General features: G+C 42.5%; 1 protein-coding gene across 1 annotated transcript; it reads left to right on the top strand.

Moving 5' to 3' along the window:
• Positions 1-10573: 10573 nt before the first annotated feature.
• On the top strand, positions 10574-12110 carry LOC309556565 (putative nuclease HARBI1; the record flags this gene model as incomplete). The annotated part of the gene is made up of 2 exons (XM_082259010.1): positions 10574-10879; positions 11523-12110. The coding sequence occupies 2 exons, from the start codon at positions 10574-10576 to the stop codon at positions 12108-12110; spliced, it is 894 nt and encodes a 297-aa protein (XP_082115136.1).
• Between the last annotated feature and the right edge of the window lie 8853 nt (positions 12111-20963).

Raw genomic sequence — 20963 nt, 5'->3', positions numbered from 1 at the left:
AAGGTTGGATACCAAGCTAGCCATGTCCCATTCCTTGTCCTCACTGACGTCATTGAAGGTCTCTTCCTCCACCCAGCCACGTACAACACCAAGGGTCCCCGAAAGGTGACAACAAGCCCCTTGGGATGCCTGCTGTGGTTGGTCTTCCACCTCCTCAAAGCCACCTTCCTCCTCTGACTTCTCTTCTTCAGACTCCTCTCTCTGCGTTGCCGCATGTCCAGCAATTGACGACGACAAGGCTGCTTCTGGTGGTGATGGTGACCACAACTCTTCCTCTTCATGCTCATCTACGGCCTGATCCAGCACTCTTCGCAGGGCACGCTCCAGAAAAAATGCATATGGGATGAGGTTGATGATGTTGCCTTGGGTTTGACTGACCAGGTTTGTCACCTCCGCAAAAGGACGCATGAGCCTACAGCCATTGTGCATGAGCGTTCAGTAACGCGGCCAAAAAATACCCAGCTCCACAGAGGCTGTCCTCTTTTTTTTTTCATTAAAAAAATCTGTTCTTACCAGTTTAATCTCTGTTTTGTCCCTATCAGGGGCCGGTGTATGGAATAGATTTTAGGAACCGGGAGATGGAAAAAGATGGTTGGTTGGTCCTCTCACTTCCAATTTTGGGCACTGCGCGTGCGCCATGCAATGTACTGTGCCACCCTATATGAGTGGTGTGTTAAGTAGTACTATTCTTATCAGTTTAATCCCTGTTACGTCCCCTATCAGGGGCCGGTGTATGGAATAGATTTTAGGAACCGGGAGATGGAAAAAGATGGTTGGCCGGTCCTCTTACTTCCAATTTGGGGCACTGCGCATGCGCCGTGCAATGTACTGTGCCACCCTATATGAGTGGTGTGCACACAGTACAGTCTGTGGGCCTGTGGCCTCTCACACACGGGCAGGCAACTGCAATATATAGAAAAAAAGCAGACTGATGTACCAGCCCTAAAAAGGGCTTTTTGGGGTGCTGTCAGGACGCTGTCCTTACAGCAGATGGGTCTTTGAGGACTGGAGTGGACACAGAACACTGGCCTAGCTATTAATTCAGCAGCAGCACTCTCCCTGCTCTAACTAACACTGCAGCTTCAGAATTAATCTAAGATGGATGCTGTCCTTGCTTTTCTTATAGGAGGTGGGAGGGAGGGTATGCTGATTGGCTGGAATGTGTCTGCTGACTGTGAGGTACAGGGTCAAATTTTGCTCAATGAATACGTATAGGGGGCGGACGAACATCCCATATGTTCGCCCGCTGCAGCGAACGTGAACAAGCGATGTTCGCCGGGAACGGTTCGCCGGTGAATAGTTCGGGACATCTCTAGTTGGGATATGTCTCTACTAACTTTGCACGTCTAGACTTTACAATATTTGCCCACTTCTAATTCTTTTAACTGCTCAAGTTCTGTTAGATTTGATAGTGACCGTTTGTGGACTGCAGTCTTCAGTTTCAATACAGCTCACCATCCAAATAACACCATTCCTACAGTAAGGCATGGAGGTGGTAATAATGTTAGTATTCAACAAAATACTGAAATAGGGGGTGTGATCCTTTTTCCAACTCTGTTTTTGATTTTTTTTTTTTCTGACATGGTGTTATATCTTTCACTTGGATGTTATGATGTTATAGGTTGCACCTGGATAAAACAAAAGCTGTGTCTGTCTTCATTTCAGACTGCAAAGCAACAAAATGTGATTATTTTAAAAAGGGGGGGGGATATTTTCTATACCTACTGTAGCAGACACATGTTGGTGTGTTGCAAAGCTAATCATTTGCAATGGCAATCTAATAAAGCTGCATTGCAGCACACCACAACATTCGGTGAAGCAATACTGTGCATTGCGGTGCCGTGTGTTGCTAAAATGGTGATCGTCCATTCTGTGCAATGAAAGCCTTTTTCAAATAAATGAGCTACTTTAACGCAACGCACAACATAACACACTAGGACAGAAAGGTGTGAATATGGCCATAAGGAGCACCATGCCTATCTCTGATCCATTTCTGTAAGATGAAAGCATTAATGAAATGATGTTATGTGTTAATTAAAAAGTATATACAAGCAAAATGTAGAAAGTTGAACATGTATGGTAGAAAAAAAATGTAGTGACACCTATGCTTTGCGGTAATGAACCATACATGTGTCTTTGTGTTGCAAAGCCATTCATTTGCACTGCATTGCAGCAAACCTCAACATTTGGTGATGCAATACCATAAAATTGTTGAATATCCGCGCTCTCAAAGATTAGCAGCCAGCATTAACCACAATGTGATAAAGAACTATAGACAAAAAATGCAGCGCTCATAGAATAACATATGGTGTAAATGAATATATGAAAGTCCACTTCAAGTTGTCGAAATGAGTTGTATAGTCCACCGACAACACCCTTAACGTGTGACAATCTGTCTATGAAATGACAGGGACAGTGAAGACCTCCACCACACACAAAGTAGCCTGCTGGCCTCTTACCAGATGGGTATGACCACCGCTCTCACAATGGTCACACAACGCTTGTTGTTATAAAGCTTGATAATCGACCCTGAAAGCTTTCCAATAGGTGCTCCCAATTCAAATGTCGGATCCCAAAGTAGAAGTAGCCAGGCACAATCGCTCCCAAAAGTTAAAAAACAGGGGGAAGACCATGGTGAAGTACGTTTTCACAGGTGTATGTTTATTGAAAGTAAAATGCACTCACCAGATACATCATCAATCAATAAAACCACTGTAGCAGTAAAGCACTTCCAGCTTGGGACGTTGAACCGTGCTGAAACTCCGCCTACATGTTTCGCAGGCAACTGCGTCATCAGGGGGGAGAGATCGGCATTGGGAGACGTCTTTAAATAGTGATTGAAACAGGAAAGAGGAAGCATAAACATCTGGACACGCCCGCTGGAGCCCTTGACCCGGAACTTCCTCTAAACCACAGGCAAGGAATAAAAGGAATTGGTGGACCGCAATAGGGCGGATACTTCCGCTACAGTCACACCTAAACAGGAAGAACCCTCTGGGCCGAACCAGGAAGCAAACAAACTCCTGGAACGCAAGCAGGGCGAAAACCGGAAGTTCACTAAAAACCATTGAAACCGGCCAATTCTCCATAATGGGGGGACGAGACAGCTGCATGAGAAGTGTACCTATGCATACATATGCATACACCGGGAGATGTGCATCTCACTACAGTAGTGGTCATACTCCCGCTGAAAGCATGCAGTATAGAATCGTACCCAAATTGCCCATCAGGGAGAAAAAGCTTTAAAGCCATCAAATTTGACAGTTGGCCATTTCAAAAAGTTTTAACCCACCATAGACAATCTCATAATTGAAATCATCATTAAAATAATAGATGGTGAACCAACCCGCTTATTCAAGAATAAAGTGGGAAAAAAGGAATACACATAATATATTTAAAAGGCTAAAAGTGAAAACATATAGCATGTAGCAGGGACGAGGTCACAAGCAGGAAAATGCAAAAAATCTTATAACAAAACAAGGCACATATTATTAACATATCGTAAATCTGTCACATTACATATAAGAATGTAAAAGACATAATGTGAAATATCATGAATAAAAATATAAAAATATATAAATATATCATAAATATATAAAATACCAGTAAGTACATAACACTAAACGAATCAGAATCAGCTATTGTTGATAAAAGAATTGATGTCAAGTTCGACATTCAAGCCTGACGGCCTAAGACTTTTTAGGAGATATATCCATTTAGTCTCCAACCGCGAGATACCCCTACGTAGGTGGTCTCTTCTCCAGTTGGATTGGAAGAGATCGATCACCATAAAAAAGGTCCCCGAGGGGTCCCTCCCATGGTACTTGTCATAATGTTTTGACAAATTGTGTTTCGGGAATCCCCTCCGGATATTCCCAATGTGCTCATTCATTCACACTCTATATTCTCTAATTGTACGCCCTACGTAGTGTAGCCCACAGGGGCAAGTTATCAAATACACCACCCTTTTAGTCGCACAAGTGGCAAAACATTTGATGTCATATGTTATGCTGGTCTTATTGCACGAAAATTGGGTGTACTCTGCTTCAAATGGTTGATGGAGCAGGCGGCACAACGTCTGCAGGGATAAAAAACCATCTTTATCAGCAAAGAATTTAGGTCTGACAGGAGGCTCAATGATATTTGGAGCTATTGTCAACCTCAGAGGGGGGGCACCCCTAAAAATTACAGATGGGTGATCCGGGATAATGGGTCCCAGAACCCTATGCCCCTTCAGAATGTACCAATACCTAGTCAGAATCCTCTTTACCATATAATGGTGTGAAGAAAAAGATGTAAAAAAAGAGAACCTGGGCGAAAACCTGGAGGATTCAGCCACTATCGTATCATTTGAAAGGTTCTCCCTTACTGGATTTAGAATCAGATTCCTATCAGTCTCTGCCACCGTTTGGATGATAGAGTCAAGTTCATCCGAACCATAGCCTCTATCCAGAAACCGTTCCCTCAAGACTTGAGCCTCTGCATGATAGTCCTGCAATAAGGTACAATTTCTCCTAAGTCGCCAAAAATTGGCTCCTTGGTACTCCTTTCAGCCATGGTCTGTGGTGGCAGCTCTCCAGACTAATAAACCCATTACGATCCGTTTCTTTAAAGAACGTGGATGTAACAGGTGTATTATCCTGGACCCGGATCTTCAAGTCCAGGAAATGTATTTCTTCCCCACTGATGTCATATTTGAGGGCTATACCACGATCATTGCTGTTCAGAGTGGAAAAAAATGACTCCAAGGAGTCCCTATCTCCATCCCAAATCAGCAATATATCGTCGATATAGCGCCCCCAGTAGAGAAGTTCAGGGATACTAGGTTCATAAATCACCTCCTCCTCCCACCTTGCCATAAATAGGTTGGCCATTGAAGGGGAAAATTTTGCCCCCATGGCCACACCTCTGCATTGGACGTAGTGGTTACCCCCGAACCAAAAGAAATTATGCCCCATTGCATAATCCATGAGGTCAAGAATAAAATTTTGCTGCCTTCTAGGGAGTGAAGCATCCTCCCGAAGGAAAAATTGCACTGCCTCCCGACCATGCTGATGGGAGATGATAGTGTAGAGAGAGCTCCCATCTGCTGTGGCCAGCAGCAGGCCCTCTCTCCACTCGAAAGCATCCAACGTTCTAACCACCTGTGTCGTATCCTTGATATACGAAGGCATACTGGTGACAATAGGCTGGAGATAGTGGTCAATGTAACGCCCTACTCTAGACGTTATAGAATTGATGCCACTAATTATGGGCCGTCCTGGAGGATGGAGGGGGTCCTTATGGACTTTCGGCAGATAGTACATAATTGGTATGCGAGGTGCTGCAGGTACCAAAAATGCCTTCTCCTTCCTATTCAGGATCTGTTGTTGGTAGCCCTTCTCCACTAGTAAGACTAGTTCTCTCTTATAGGTGGTAGTGGGATTCCCAGGTAAAGGGCGGTAGGTATCCCGATCAGACAGAATCTTGTGCATCTCAGCACAGTAGTCTGTCTTATTCAGAATAACCCCCCCCCCCCGCTCTTATCAGCTGGGCGGACTACAATGTCACTGCGTTTCCTTAAGGAGTCCATTCCCACCTTGAATTTAGGATCCATAAAAACCCTCTTACAATTAGCCTTTTCCAAATCTGCAACCACCATGTCTCGAAACACACTAAGGGACGGGAGAGATTCATTGGCGGATTGAAAAGGGATGCGTTAGCCAGAGACGAATGCTCAAAACCATCCGCATTAGGAATGATGCTCCTTATAGGATTCAAAGTTAAGTACCTCTGAACGTGCAATTTTCTGATGTACTTGTGTATGTCAATGAATACATCAAACTTGTTTAGGCTACGGGGAGGTACAAACTTCATACCCGCGCCAAGAACAAGTTTTTCTTCACTACTCAGTACTGCATCGTTCAAGTTGAAAAGGCCTTGATCAATCAGGCCCGCCTTGTTCTTTTTTTCCCTGAGTCGCTTGCCCTCTCTGTTCCCTTGTTTTGGTCTAGCCTTCTTTTGAATTTGTTCTTTCCCTCGGGAAAAAAATGTTGACCATGACCATGACCAGATCGTATGCCCCCTCAGGTCATGGTCAACATTTTTTTCCTGAGGGAAAGAACAAATTCAAAAGAAGGTTAGACCAGTAGGGCGTTACATTGACCACTATCTCCAGCCTATTGTCACCAGTATGCCTTCGTATATCAAGGATACGACACAGGTGGTTAGAACGTTGGATGCTTTCGAGTGGAGAGAGGGCCTGCTGCTGGCCACAGCAGATGTGAGCTCTCTCTACACTATAATTTCCCATCAGCATGGTCGGGAGGCCATGCAATTTTTCCTTCGGGAGGATGCTTCTCTCCCTAGAAGGCAGCAAAATTTTATTCTTGACCTCATGGATTATGCGATGGGGCATAATTTCTTTTGGTTCGGGGCTAACCACTACGTCCAATGCAGAGGTGTGGCCATGGGGGCGAAATTTGCCCCTTCAATGGCCAACCTATTTATGGCAAGGTGGGAGGAGGAGGTGATTTATGAACCTAGTATCCCTGAACTTCTCTACTGGGGGCGCTATATCGACGATATATTGCTGATTTGGGGTGGAGATAGGGACTCCTTGGAGTCCTTTTTTTCCACTCTGAACAGCAATGATCGTGGTATAGCCCTCAAATATGACGCCAGTGGGGAAGAAATACATTTCCTGGACTTGAAGATCCGGGTCCAGGATAATACACTCGTTACACTCTTTAAAGAAACGGATCGTAACGGGTTTATTAGTCTGGAGAGCTGCCACCACAGACCATGGCTGAAAGGAGTACCTAGGAGCCAATTTCGGCGACTTAGGAGAAATTGTACTTTATTGCAGGGCTATAATACAGAGGCTCAAGTCTTGAGGGAACGGTTTCTGGATAGAGGCTATGGTTCGAATGAACTTGACTCTATCATCCAAACGGTGGCAGAGACTGATAGGAGTCTGATTCTAAATCCAGTAAGGGAGAACCTTTCAAATGATACGATAGTGGCTGAATCCTCCAGGTTTTCGCCCAGGTTCTCTTTTTTTACATCTTTTTCTTCACACCATTATATGGTAAAGAGGATTCTGACTAGGCATTGGACATTCTGAAGGGGGATAGGGTTCTGGGACCCATTATCCCGGATCACCCATCTGTAATTTTTAGGGGTGCCCCCCCTCTGAGGTTGACAATAGCTCCGAATATCATTGAGCCTCCTGTCAGACCTAAATTCTTTGCTGATAAAGATGGTTTTTATCCCTGCAGACATTGTGCCGTCTGCTCCATCAACCATTTGAAGCAGAGGAGGTACACCCAATTTTCGTGCAATAAGACCAGCATAACATATGACATCAAATGTTTTGCCACTTGCGCGACTAAAAGGGTGGTGTATTTGATAACTTGCCCCTGTGGGCTACACTACGTAGGGCGTACAATTAGAGAATTTAGAGTGCGAATGAATGAGCACATTGGGAATATCCGGAGGGGATTCCCGAAACACAATTTGTCAGAACATTATGACAAGTACCATGGGAGGGACCCCTCGGAGACCTCTTTTATGGTGATCGATCTCTTCCAATCCAACTGGAGAGGAGACCACCTACGTAGGGGTATCTCGCGGTTGGAGACTAAATGGATATATCTCCTAAAAAATCTTAGGCCGTCAGGCTTGAATGTCGAACTTGACATCAATTCTTTTATCAGCAATAGCTGATTCTGATTCGTGTAGTGTTATGTACTTACTGGTATTTTATATATTTATGATATATTTATATATTTTTATTCATGATATTTCACATTATGTCTTTTACATTCTTATATGTAATGTGACAGATTTATGATATGTTAATAATATGTGCCTTGTTTTGTTATAAGATTTTTTGCATTTTCCTGCTTGTGACCTCATCCCTGCTACATGCTATATGTTTTCAGTTTTAGCCTTTTAAATATATTATGTGTATTCCTTTTTTTCCCCACTATATTCTTAAATAAGCGGGTTGGTTCACCATCTATTATTTTAATGATGATTTCAATTATGAGATTGTCCATGGTGGGTTAAAACTTTTTGAAACGGCCAACCGTCAAATTTGATGGCTTTAAAGCTTTTTCTCCCTGATGGGCAATTTGGGTACGATTCTATACTGCATGCTTTCAGCGGGAGTATGACCACTACTGTAGTGAGATGCACATCTCCCGGTGTATGCGTATGTATGCATAGGTACACTTCTCATGCAGCTGTCTCGTCCCCCCATTATGGAGAATTGGCCGGTTTCAATGTTTTTTAGTAAACTTCCGGTTTTCGCCCTGCTTGCGTTCCAGGAGTTTGTTTGCTTCCTGGTTCGGCCCAGAGGGTTCTTCCTGTTTTGTGTGACTGTATCGGAAGTATCCGCCCTATTGCGGTCCACCAATTCCTTTTATTCCTTGCCTGTGGTTTAGAGGAAGTTCCGGGTCAAGGGCTCCAGTGGGCGTGTTCGGATGTTTATGCTTCCTCTTTCCTGTTTCAGTCACTGTGGTTTAGAGGAAGTTCCGGGTCAAGGGCTCCAGCGGGCGTGTCCGGATGTTTATGCTTCCTCTTTCCTGTTTCAATCACTATTTAAAGACGTCTCCCAATGCCGATCTCTCCCCCCCTGATGACGCAGTTGCCTACGAAACATGTAGGCGGAGTTTCAGCACGGTTCGACGTCACAAGCTGGAAGTGCTTTACTGCTACAGTGGTTTTATTGATTCAAGGCTGTTTTATGATGATGTATCTGGTGAGTGCATTTTACTTTCAATAAACATACACCTGTGAAAACAGACTTCACCATGGTCTTCCCCCTATTTTTTAACTTTTGAGAGTGATTGTGCCTGGCTACTTCTACTTTGGAATCCGACATTTGAATTGGGAGCACCTATTGGAAGGCTTTCAGGGTCGATTATCAAGCTTTATAACAACAAGCGCTGTGTGACCATTGTGAGAGCGGTGGTCATACCCATCTGGTAAGAGGCCAGCAGGCTACTTTGTGTGTGGTGGAGGTCTTCACTGTCCCTGTCATTTCATAGACGGATTGTCACACGTTAAGGGTGTTGTCGGTGGACTATACAACTCATTTCGACAGCTTGAAGTGGACTTTCATATATTCATTTACACCATATGTTATTCTATGAGCGCTGCATTTTTTGTCTCTTAAAAAAAGGTGATCGCCTGTTCTGGTGCATTGGAAGCCTATTCAAATGAATACGCTGCCTTAATGCAACCCACAGCATAACAACACTAGGACGGAAAGGTGTGAATGGCCATAGGGAGCACAGTGCCTATGTCTGATCCATTTATGTAATTTTAATCAAACTTGTTCGTTCTGCCAGTAAATTTCTAAAGGTCCATTTCATGCTTTATTGTGACAACACTGTAAATGTCTGTGGACTGTTCTAAAGCATTGTCACTCTTTGCTGACCTTGGAACTTTCGCTGATCTTTAGAACTAGCAAGAGTATCTGAATCAGCCCTCTGTAATCCTCTGCACAGCAGCGTCAGATTGGGAACGGTAGGGAGAGTAACTTGAACTTAGGACCCTGCTGAGAACATGATTGCAGGTGAGGGGTGTGCACAGCGATGACCTCAGATATGTGATGCTGCTCCTTGTTTCAATGTACAGTCACAGGATAGGGGTGGGTCCTGTGGGTACAGTACAGAATCAATATGCACAGTTCTTCAATAAATGTTTCCTAGGTTGGCTTCTTATCTACAAGCAAAGTGCACACAGACATTTCTAAAGGATTGCCAACACAAAACACATCTGACCCTTCAATGCACTATAACTCATACGTAGATGTAAATATGCATGCATTGCAGTCTTTTGGGGGAACTACTGTTTTTCTCACTTCTCATACTCCTTACAAATACCCGGTGAAACCTTAGATAGAGCTAAATAATCCCAATGAAAAAAGATATGTGACGCAGCGCTTAAAGTGGAACTAAACCCTCCTATCCTTTACAGCCAAGGAAGCTGCCATCTTAAGCTGGATACACACTATACAACTTTTGTTGTCAGATTTCCTTTAGATTTACCTTTTCTATGTAGTGCAAGGGCCTGCCTGATTGCATACAAATTGAAAGTGTTTAGGTTTGACCTCACATTATATGGTTTTGCTAAGTCTGAAGGAAAAAATCTAAAGAAAATTGTATAGTGTGTATAGCCCATTAAGCCTCATACATACGCTACGAATTTCCGCCGACCGGTCGTCTGTCTTTTGTCCAGAGTGCGTGTCTGTTGGTTGGCGTGTGCTCTAGACTGCACACAAATTTTTTTTTCGTCTGACAAAAGATGACGTAACTACGTCCAACGCTACAAAAGAGGAAGTGAGTTTTTGGCCGTGACCCTTCTGGGCATCTCGCGCTAATTTCGGTAGCATTTGTTTGGTAAACGACATTTTGCTATATTCTGACACATCGTTCGAGAAGTAATTATGATGACTGAGGATTCTACTCTTGCTGTTGTTGGGCTGGGAGCAATTGCTCTAAGCCGAGTTCTTTGCAAGAAGAAGAAAAAGAGGATCTCCTGGACCAAAAATTGGTTGCTCAACCATGAACAATTTTCACACATGTTCTTGCTGCGGGAGCTACAGGAAAATAATCCTGATGACTTCAGGAATTATTTGAGGATGACGGATCCATGTTTTCACCGTCTTCTTGCCTTTGTGTCCCCCTATATTCTGAAGTGGGATACATGTATGCGGGTTGCAATTACTCCTGAGCAAAGGCTAATTGCAACATTGAGATATCTTGCAACAGGGAGAAGCCTGCAGGATCTCAAGTTCACCACAGGTATCTCCCCCCAAGCTCTTGGAGTCATCATCCCTGAGACCTGCTCTGCTATCATTAAAGTCTTGCAGAAGGACTATATCAAGGTATGTTTCTTATTTTTATATTACATTCCATGTATTTGTCATGTCAACCTAATTTAGTTTATTTTGGATGTACATCAAATTACAGATGTCATTATTTTGTAACTACCCTCTGGCCTCATGCACATAGTAGTAAAGTTATATATTTTCCTAAGCATTTTTAAAATGACCCAGTAACCACCCCAGCATTCTCTCTTATGTGTCCCTAAACGCATAGCCTGTTAACAGTATATTGTATCTGTGTAATTTTCTGACTTTCCCAGAACTCATTATTCCTTTAGAAATTTATTTTTACATAGTTTATGAGGTTTATTAAAGACATCAGTCCATCCAGTCAAACCTATGATTGTGTATGTTTATTTTCTGATGTAAAAACGTTCAGTGGGCACAAGCCCTTAATGATGTTTAAAAGCATAGTTTTAATGCTAAATGTAAAAGTCAGCATATACAAATGCTGTAGCTGGTGAATTACAATATTATGACATTAGGAGGCGAAAATTAAATGTATGTAGATGTCATACCCCAAAATGCTAAAGATTCCTTTCATGTTCTTACTTTAAAGTTGCATAAGCGTTTCTCTGCCAAATGTGTGTGTAATAATGTGAGGTGCACAAGCACTAATTGTATTTTAATTTTTTCCCAACAGTTTCCGTCCAACGGAGAGCAGTGGCAGGAAGTTGCTGGCCAATTCCAGGAGCAGTGGAATTTTCCCAATTGTGGGGGTGCTATTGATGGCAAGCACATCCGCATCGTCCCACCACCTAATTCGGGATCCTATTATTACAATTATAAAGGTTTTTTTAGCATTGTCATGCTAGTAATTGTCAATGCTAATTATGAATTTAATTTTTTTGGCATTGGAAAGAATGGCCGCAATTCTGATGGGGGAGTCATTGACCAAACCGAGTTTGCTCGGCGGCTACAAAATGGCACTCTCAACTTGCCATCCTGGGAGCAAACAATTGAGGGTCTCAATTTTGTTTTCGTGGCTGATGATGCTATTGCTCTTGGGGAGCATCTTTTGAAGCCATTCCCTCTGAGAAACCTCACCCCCGAGCAAAGGATTTTCAATTACCGGCTATCCCGTGCTAGAAGAGTGGTGGAGAATGCCTTCGGGATAATGTCAAATCGGTTTCAACTTTTCTTGAGCTCCATCCATCTGGCATTATACAAAATTAATCATGTGGTCCTCTGTTGCTGCATCTTGCATAATTTTTTGCTCTCAGCCAATTGAGAGTGACCCTGCCATGCCAGGGCCTAGTGTAGAGGCTGAAGCACGTGGGCCTGTCGATCCTATAACACCAATGGAAGTAGCCCATTCTGGCTTGCCATCCAGAAGTGCCCGTGATGTTAGACAACAATATGTCGACTATTTTGTGGGGAGAGGGGCCGTTTCTTGGCGGCAAGTCTAATTTGTATAAATATATTATTATTTGTGCAATTAAAAAATCTTGCATTTATTTAGGAGTGTGTATTTTAATATGTTGGGTACATGCCAAAATCAACATGTTTTTTGTTCATCATGTGTTATATATGTGTGACTTTTGGAGGGTTAATACATTCATCAGTGTGTTTATCTACTGTTGTCTCTCCCCAGCTGTTAAAATTAGATTTTTACCATGTGTGTTTGGTTTACCACTTGCTCCAATAGTGAAATTAGATCTTAACTGATTCACGAGGTCACTATATCGTAATTATTTTTAAGCACCACACGTTTCACTAAAGATAATCCACATTTTGGAAGAAACGTGTGCATTTGGGTCCATATGTTAAGTATATTGATTAATATAATTTATATACGATGTAATAAGCAAAATATGAAAAATATGAAATTTCAAAGCTCTGGGGCATTGTTAGGTGGCCAAAAGACCAGGGCCTTCAGCACCCCAGTTAAATTTGAAAAGCCCTCTCACATTGTAAAGTAGGTCACACCCAAGGTCCACCCAATGTCACCTTACATTGGTGGTCATTGGCCGGAAGGTCCCCATACTTTTATTTTTTATTAATACATTAGTGTAATAACAACTTACCTCCACCTGTTATGTTGTGTTAATTTATGACATCCTTCTCACTGCCCACCAATGTAAGGAGATGTCAGTGTTATGTGAAACTCGCTCAGTGTATAGATATGTGTTATATATAGGTAATCTAAAGGGAAATGGACAAACAAAGCTGCGATACACTATATATTACACTGATCTCAGTACACTAAGTGCTAGTACCTATCACAATGACATATAGAATCCTAGGAGTGCTAGTCCTTTAAATAGAACCTGTATATGTGTAGACTGATTGCCACTCAGTCGACAGATATCATTGTGCACTCAGTGTACTAGTGAATATCACTTGTTAGATGGCCACTGGTCCAGAAGGAACAATCATTCTGGCAGGCTGATAATTATACACACAAACTAAAATGCTTTAATTAACATTCAACTATATGAACAGGACAGCCATCATACATTTTGTGCCACCATACACAGCTTTAGACCTGCCCCCCCCACGGTAAGCCAAAGAAATATTATAACACACATTGTTGAGTGGAAACATTTTTTAATAACACACATTCACAGGGTTAGGGTGTTGTAAAGTGCGTAAACACCAGACTCTTTGGTGAGAACATATAGGTTGGCAAAAAAATTTTGGGGGAGCATACCCATGTATTTCTAAAGCTGCTGCAGCTATGAACCAAAAGACATGTATATTAAAAAAGAATAGCGCGCAAATGCAAAAGAAATTACTACCAAATCTGAAGACAATCCATAAATAAAAATGGGGGTTTGGTCCCACCATATGGCCATATCGTGCTCAAGCCCACTACTGCGTCAAAGTACCCCATTATCAGTGGGTCCTACACTATCCATGAAAAAGAGATGAATCCAGCCTTTCTAACCCTTGGAGATAATACTCCTTGCTGGGAAAGCTGTGCAAATGCACTACAGGGGACTCCTCCTATATCCACTTGATGGTGGACACTGATTGAGTACAGGTGTGTGTGGGGGGTGGGGAGGGTTGCTCAACCTCGATAGTCTGGTCAGACCGAATACATAATAAACAGGCAAAATATTTTTGGGGGAGCATACCCATGTATTTCTAAAGCTGCTGCAGCTATGAACCAAAAGACATGTATATTAAAAAAGAATAGCGCGCAAATGCAAAAGAAATTACTACCAAATCTGAAGACAATCCATAAATAAAAATGGGGGTTTGGTCCCACCATATGGCCATATCGTGCTCAAGCCCACTACTGCGTCAAAGTACCCCATTATCAGTGGGTCCTACACTATCCATGAAAAAGAGATGAATCCAGCCTTTCTAACCCTTGGAGATAATACTCCTTGCTGGGAAAGCTGTGCAAATGCACTACAGGGGACTCCTCCTATATCCACTTGATGGTGGACACTGATTGAGTACAGGTGTGTGTGGGGGGGTGGGGAGGGTTGCTCAACCTCGATAGTCTGGTCAGACCGAATACATAATAAACAGGCAAAAAATTTTTGGGGGAGCATACCCATGTATTTCTTAACCACTTGCCTACAGTGCACTTTCACCCCCTTCCTGCCCAGACCGATTTTCAGCTTTCAGCGCTCTCACACTTTGACTGAGAATTACTCAGTCATGCAACACTGTACCCATACAAAAATTGTGTCCTTTTTTTCACACAAATAGAGCTTTCTTTTGATGGTATTTGATCAATACTGGGTTTTTTATTTTTTGTGCTATAAATAAAAAAAGACTGAAAATATTGTGAAAAAACGCATTTTTCTTTGTTTCTGTCATAAAATTTTGCAAATTAGTAATTTTTCTTCACAAATTTTGGCCAAAATTTATACTGCTACTTATCTTTGGTAAAAATATCTCATTTCTTGAGACACTAAAAAGTCAGGAAAGTACAAATACCCCCCAAATGACCCCTTTTTGGAAAGTAGACATTCCAAGGTATTTAATAAGGGGCATGGTGAGTTTTTTGAAGTTGTAATTTTTTCCCACAATGCTTTGCAAAATGAAGATTTTTTTTTTTTTTTTTTTTTTACAAATTGCCGTATTAACAGGTTATTTCTCTCACACAGCACATGTATACTTGCAACTACACCCCAAAACACATTCTACTACTCCTCCTGAGTATGGAGATACCACATGTGTGAGACTTTTTCACAGCCTGGCCACATACAGAGGCCTAACATCCAAGTAGCCCCGTCCGGCATTCTAGGAGCACAAATTACACATATAATTTCCTGACAACCTATCGCACTTTTGAAGGCCCTGGAGCACCAGGACAATAAAAACCCCCATAAAATTACCCCATTTTGGAAAGCAAACAGCCCAACGTATAATTTTTGAGGCATAATGAGTCTTTTGAATATGTCATTTTTTTCCACAAGTTTTTGGAAAATGTGGAAAGAAAATGAAAACACATTTTTTTTACACAAAGCTGTCCATTTATGCAATATTTCTAACACATAGCATGTACATAGCAAAAATTGCACCCCAAAATACATTCTGCTATTCCTCCTGAGTATGGCGATACCACATGTGTAACACTTTTTCACAGCCTGGCCACATACATAGGCCTAACATCCAAGTAGCGCTTTACACAAAGTGTCCATTTATCCACTTTAAGACTGGGCCTATTTTTGACACTTGGTGTTTACAAGATAAAATCATTTTTTTTTGCTAGAAAACTACTTAGAACCCCCAAACATTATATATTTTTTTTTAGCAGAGACCCTAGAGAATAAAATGGAGATCGTTGCAATATTTTTTATCACACCATATTTGCGCAGCAGTCTTCCAAATGCGATTTTTTTGAAAAAAAATTCACTTTTTTGAACTAAAACATAAGAAAACAGTAAAATTTAGCACAATTTTTTTCCATAATATGAAAGATAATGTTACGCCGAGTAATTAGATACCCAACATGTCATGCTTCAAAATTGTGCATGCTCACAGAATGGCGCCAAACATTGGTACTTAAAAATCCCCATAGGCAACATTTTAAAAATTTCTGCAGGTTACTAGCTTAGAGTTACAGAGGAGGTCTATGGCTCAAATTATTGCTCTCGCTCTAACGATCACGGCGATACCTCACATGTATGGTTTGAACACTGTTTACATATGTGGGCGGGACTTGCGTATGCGTTTGCTTCTGCGCGCGAGCTAACGGAGGCAGGGCGCTTTAATTTTTTATTTTTTTTCCTATTTATTTTATTTATTATTTTTTTATTTTTACACAGTTTAAAAAAAAAAATGTTTTGATCATTTTTATTCCTATTACAAGGAATGTAAACATCCCTTGTAATAGAAATAGGCATGACAGGTCCTCTTTATTGTGAGATCTGGGGTCAAAAAGACCTCACACCTCACAACTACACTAAAAAAGAAAAAAAAAAAAAAAAATTGTTGAAAGAGGAAAAAAAAAAAAAAAAAGCAAAAAAAAAAAGCGGCCCTTTAAACCGGTTGCTAGGCAACGTCTTTTGACGTAGCTCCGGTCCTCCAAGACCATAGAGTTGAGTGAGGGCCATCTTGCCCTCACTCGACTTCCTGTCTGAGGATCCGGGACCGGATAGTTTTCCCCGCTGCCGGCGGGTCCGGTAAGCTGGGAAAACGTCTGGGACGCGGCAGGAGGGGGGGGGGGCACCTCTTCCCCTGCACCGTAAGGGTAATTCCGCGGCGAATCCGCCACTGGGACCACCCTTATCTGAAAGCCGACCGCCCGCCGTTTCAAAAAATACCGGGGTTATGGGGGCTATCTGCTGCCATAACTCCAGTATTTAGCTTTTAATGGCCGACGCATATAGTCGTTAGGCGGTCAGTAAGTGATTGCATGTATATGACAAACAGGTGACGATGACTGATGGGGTGACAGGTGACGATGACTGATGGGGTGACAGGTGACGATGACTGATGGGGTGACAGGTGACGATGACTGATGGGGTGACAGGTGACGATGATTGATGAGGTGACAGGCGACGATGATTGATGAGGTGACAAGTGACGATGATTGATGGGGTGACAGATGACAATCACTGACGGGGTGACATGTGATGATGATTGATGGGGTGACAAGTGACGATCACTGATGGGGGTGTCAAGTGACGATGATTGATAGGGTGACAGATGACGGTGACTGATGGGGTGACAGGTGACGATGTTTGATGGGGTGACAGGTGACGGGGATTGATGGGGTGACAGGTGATGGTCACTGATGGGTGACAGGTGACGGGCGATGGTGCACGGCGGTACTGATGGCAGTCTCTGGTGACCGGTGAATTTTAGGCTACGTTCACATGTGAGCGTAGCGATCACGGGCAGAATCACTGCGATTCTGCCCGTGATCCAGAAATCATTGCAAATGGCGGGACGCCTGTGCGATGCCCGTGATTTGCAATAGCACCCCAAACGCTGTGCGATGTTGCAGCGATTTCCGCCTGCCGAATCGAGGTAACATCACGCAAACAACGCATGACGCCCCAAAGAAACTCTTGTACCTTTTTTGGGCATCATGCGATGTTTGCGCGATGTTACCGCGATTCGGCAGGCGGAAATGGCGGCAACATCGCACAGCGTTTGGGGTGCTATTGCAAATCACGGGCAACGCACAGGCGTCCCGCGATTTGCAATGATTTCCGGATCGCGGGCAGAATCGCGGTTATTCTGCCTGCGATCGTTACGCTCACATGTGTACGTAGCCTTATGGGTGTCAATTTCTGGGCACTGATGAGGTGACTGTTGGGTGACAGGTGACATTGGGGGGGGCTGAAGACTGTGTGTGGGGGACCTTTATTTGTGTGCTTTTTACTTTTTACAGGGGTACAGAGCAGTAACTCAATGTTTCTACAGCCGATCACATAGTAAACAGTCACTGTCAGTGACTGTTTACTACCGCCGGTGACAGCTGTGTTCCTACGGAACACAGTGCCACCGACATGACCGCGCTGCGCGCTCCCGAACGCGCGGTCATCTCCCGGGCGCCTCCATTGTGATCGGCTGTGTCATTGGAACACAGCCGATCACGTGGGAAACAGCCATGCCTATTGGCTGTTTCCCCCCTGCCGGTGACCGGCTGTGTCCCGGGGACACGCCGACACCGGCAGTGCACGGCGGCGCGCCCGCGATCGCGCGCCTGCCGTGCATTTACTGGGTCACGTCATATGACGTCCGCCCAGGATAATAGCCGCACCGTCCCGCCGTCATATGACGGCGGGCGGGCGGTAAGTGGTTAAGCTGCTGCAGCTATGAACCAAAAGACATGTATATTAAAAAAGAATAGCGCGCAAATGCAAAAGAAATTACTACCAAATCTGAAGACAATCCATAAATAAAAATGGGGGTTTGGTCCCACCATATGGCCATATCATGCTCAAGCCCACTACTGCGTCAAAGTACCCCATTATCAGTGGGTCCTACACTATCCATGAAAAAGAGATGAATCCAGCCTTTCTAACCCTTGGAGATAATACTCCTTGCTGGGAAAGCTGTGCAAATGCACTACAGGGGACTCCTCCTATATCCACTTGATGGTGGACACTGATTGAGTACAGGTGTGTGTGGGGGGGTGGGGAGGGTTGCTCAACCTCGATAGTCTGGTCAGACCGAATACATAATAAACAGGCAAAAAATTTTTGGGGGAGCATACCCATGTATTTCTAAAGCTGCTGCAGCTATGAACCAAAAGACATGTATATTAAAAAAGAATAGCGCGCAAATGCAAAAGAAATTACTACCAAATCTGAAGACAATCCATAAATAAAAATGGGGGTTTGGTCCCACCATATGGCCATATCGTGCTCAAGCCCACTACTGCGTCAAAGTACCCCATTATCAGTGGGTCCTACACTATCCATGAAAAAGAGATGAATCCAGCCTTTCTAACCCTTGGAGATAATACTCCTTGCTGGGAAAGCTGTGCAAATGCACTACAGGGGACTCCTCCTATATCCTACATGTTCAGGGTTTGCTCCCCCAAATTTTTTGCTTGTTTATTATGTATTCGGTCTGACCAGACTTCTGGGGTTGAGCATCCCATCCCCCACACACACCTGTACTCTATTGGTGTCCACTATCAAGTAGATATAGGAGGAGTCCCCTGTAGTGCATTAGCACATCTTTCCCAGCAAGGAGTGTTGTCTCCAAGGGTAAGAGAGGCTGGATTCACCCCTTTTTTATGGATAGTGTAGGACCCACTGATAATGGGGTACTTTGACGCAGTGGTGGGCTTGAGCACGATATGGCCATATGGTGGGACTAAATCCCCATTTTTATTTATGGATTGTCTCCATATTTGATAGTCATTTCTTTTGCATGTGTGCGCTATTCTTTTTTAATATGAGAACATATAGATTGCTTTTAATTTCAGGGAACTTTGTTCAGTAGACATGTTAAAAAACTGAAGCAAAACAGTTCTTCAAGTCTTCTTATTTAGTACTTATAAAACTTTATCATATGCATAGGAGCCCTGTATAAAACTGTATAAAAATTTGTAAAACTTTGGGACACCTCTTGCACATGATCAATTATTGGCCAAAAAATAGGCCATAAAATGTTTTAGGAACATTGGGAAAAAAAAATATCCCAATTAAAACCAACAAATATAACATAAAAAGTAACCTTAAAATGTTGCAAGCAGGTCAACAAAAGCTGTAGCAGCCTCCTTTATTTTTTCCAGTTCTGAGCAACACTGCAAAGCATCAACAGTCATCCTGGCAATGTACAACTAGGAATAACATGACCTGTTAATAAAAAATAATATATATTAAGTACATGACAAGCAACTAGATGAGGTCATAATATCTAAACATTTGGGGTCAAGTTCATCATAAACTAATTAATAGTTAGTACCTACCCTGTGCATTGTTGTGTGTAAGCTGCTTGCCCTTATGACACCTATACTACTATGAAAGTACACAGTGCAAACATTATGTTCTCTTCGCACTGGTGTCTGTGGCTCATTAACAATTCCACCTGTTGACACAAACAGCTCACTACACCTCTTCCTCCCCCATGGTTAAGCACTTTATACTATGTACATTAGCACTGTATGGTTTCACACCTTGCTAATGTAGCAAACAGGTAGTTCCTTTGAAGCATTAATTAAAATACACAAAAATAGAAATACACTAGAACCAACATTAGAATAATATTTACTTGGGCACAAAACAGGCTCCCCAACACTTGTTTGTGTTTGTTTATTTTTTTGGAGACTCACTCTGAATCATGGCAGGGGATCTTGGAGCAAATATTTCCAGATCTGATCCGGCTGTAGGCGACAGATCCCATGGCTCTAATGAGGGAACTTCGGGGACATCTGGAATGTCCATTTTGTCTGAAATACAACAATAGAAGGTTAAAGAATCATCCCAAACTCACATATTTTTCGGCTCCCATTTGTAAACATTATGTGGCTACCAACCTTGATGTTGCTGTGGTGGTAAGCTGATTTGCTGAACACTTGACTCCACCATGCTGCACTCTGGACTACTTGCCACATTGCTTTCCTCAATAGTGGTCACAGTGTGTTTTCTTTGATCATTTTCTACATAATAAAAATGTGGCTTGTCAGAAAATTCACAGGGGGGAAATTTGCTATGACATGGTGCACTGCTTAACAGCTTTTTTCACTGAAAATATTCTGACATGTACATGGTTACCTCCTAAAAAGTAGGGACATTAATGATTTACTCAGCATAGGAAACAATTACCTTTGTTTTGGGAATGTGTCATTGCATCAGGGACCATTTCTTCATTTTTGTTCATCCAATGTGGATGGAGCAGGCATGATAGATTCCCTTCTCCTCATATGTTGTCTTTCTTTTAATTTCATTTTTCGTTTTTTCCCTATTTAAAGGTGAAAAATACAATATGGAACAAATATGAGTTTGTAAAGAAAATTCTTTGCAATAATATGCATATATAGTTTATTGTGGATTCCTGTCTTTTAATTTAATATACAAATAAATCATAAATATATCAACAAAATACATACATGACTAAAAAACTATTAAGCAAAGTTTTCATATACATTAGTATCTACACATTTCTATACAACATACACCAAATATAACCAATACATATTGCTTAAACACAACTA

Source organism: Pelophylax lessonae (assembly GCF_965119305.1).
Source record: "Pelophylax lessonae genome assembly, chromosome: 5".
Taxonomy (NCBI): domain Eukaryota; kingdom Metazoa; phylum Chordata; class Amphibia; order Anura; family Ranidae; genus Pelophylax; species Pelophylax lessonae.
Note: the sequence above shows the minus strand (reverse complement) of the source record. Positions and strands in the feature narration are given on the sequence as shown.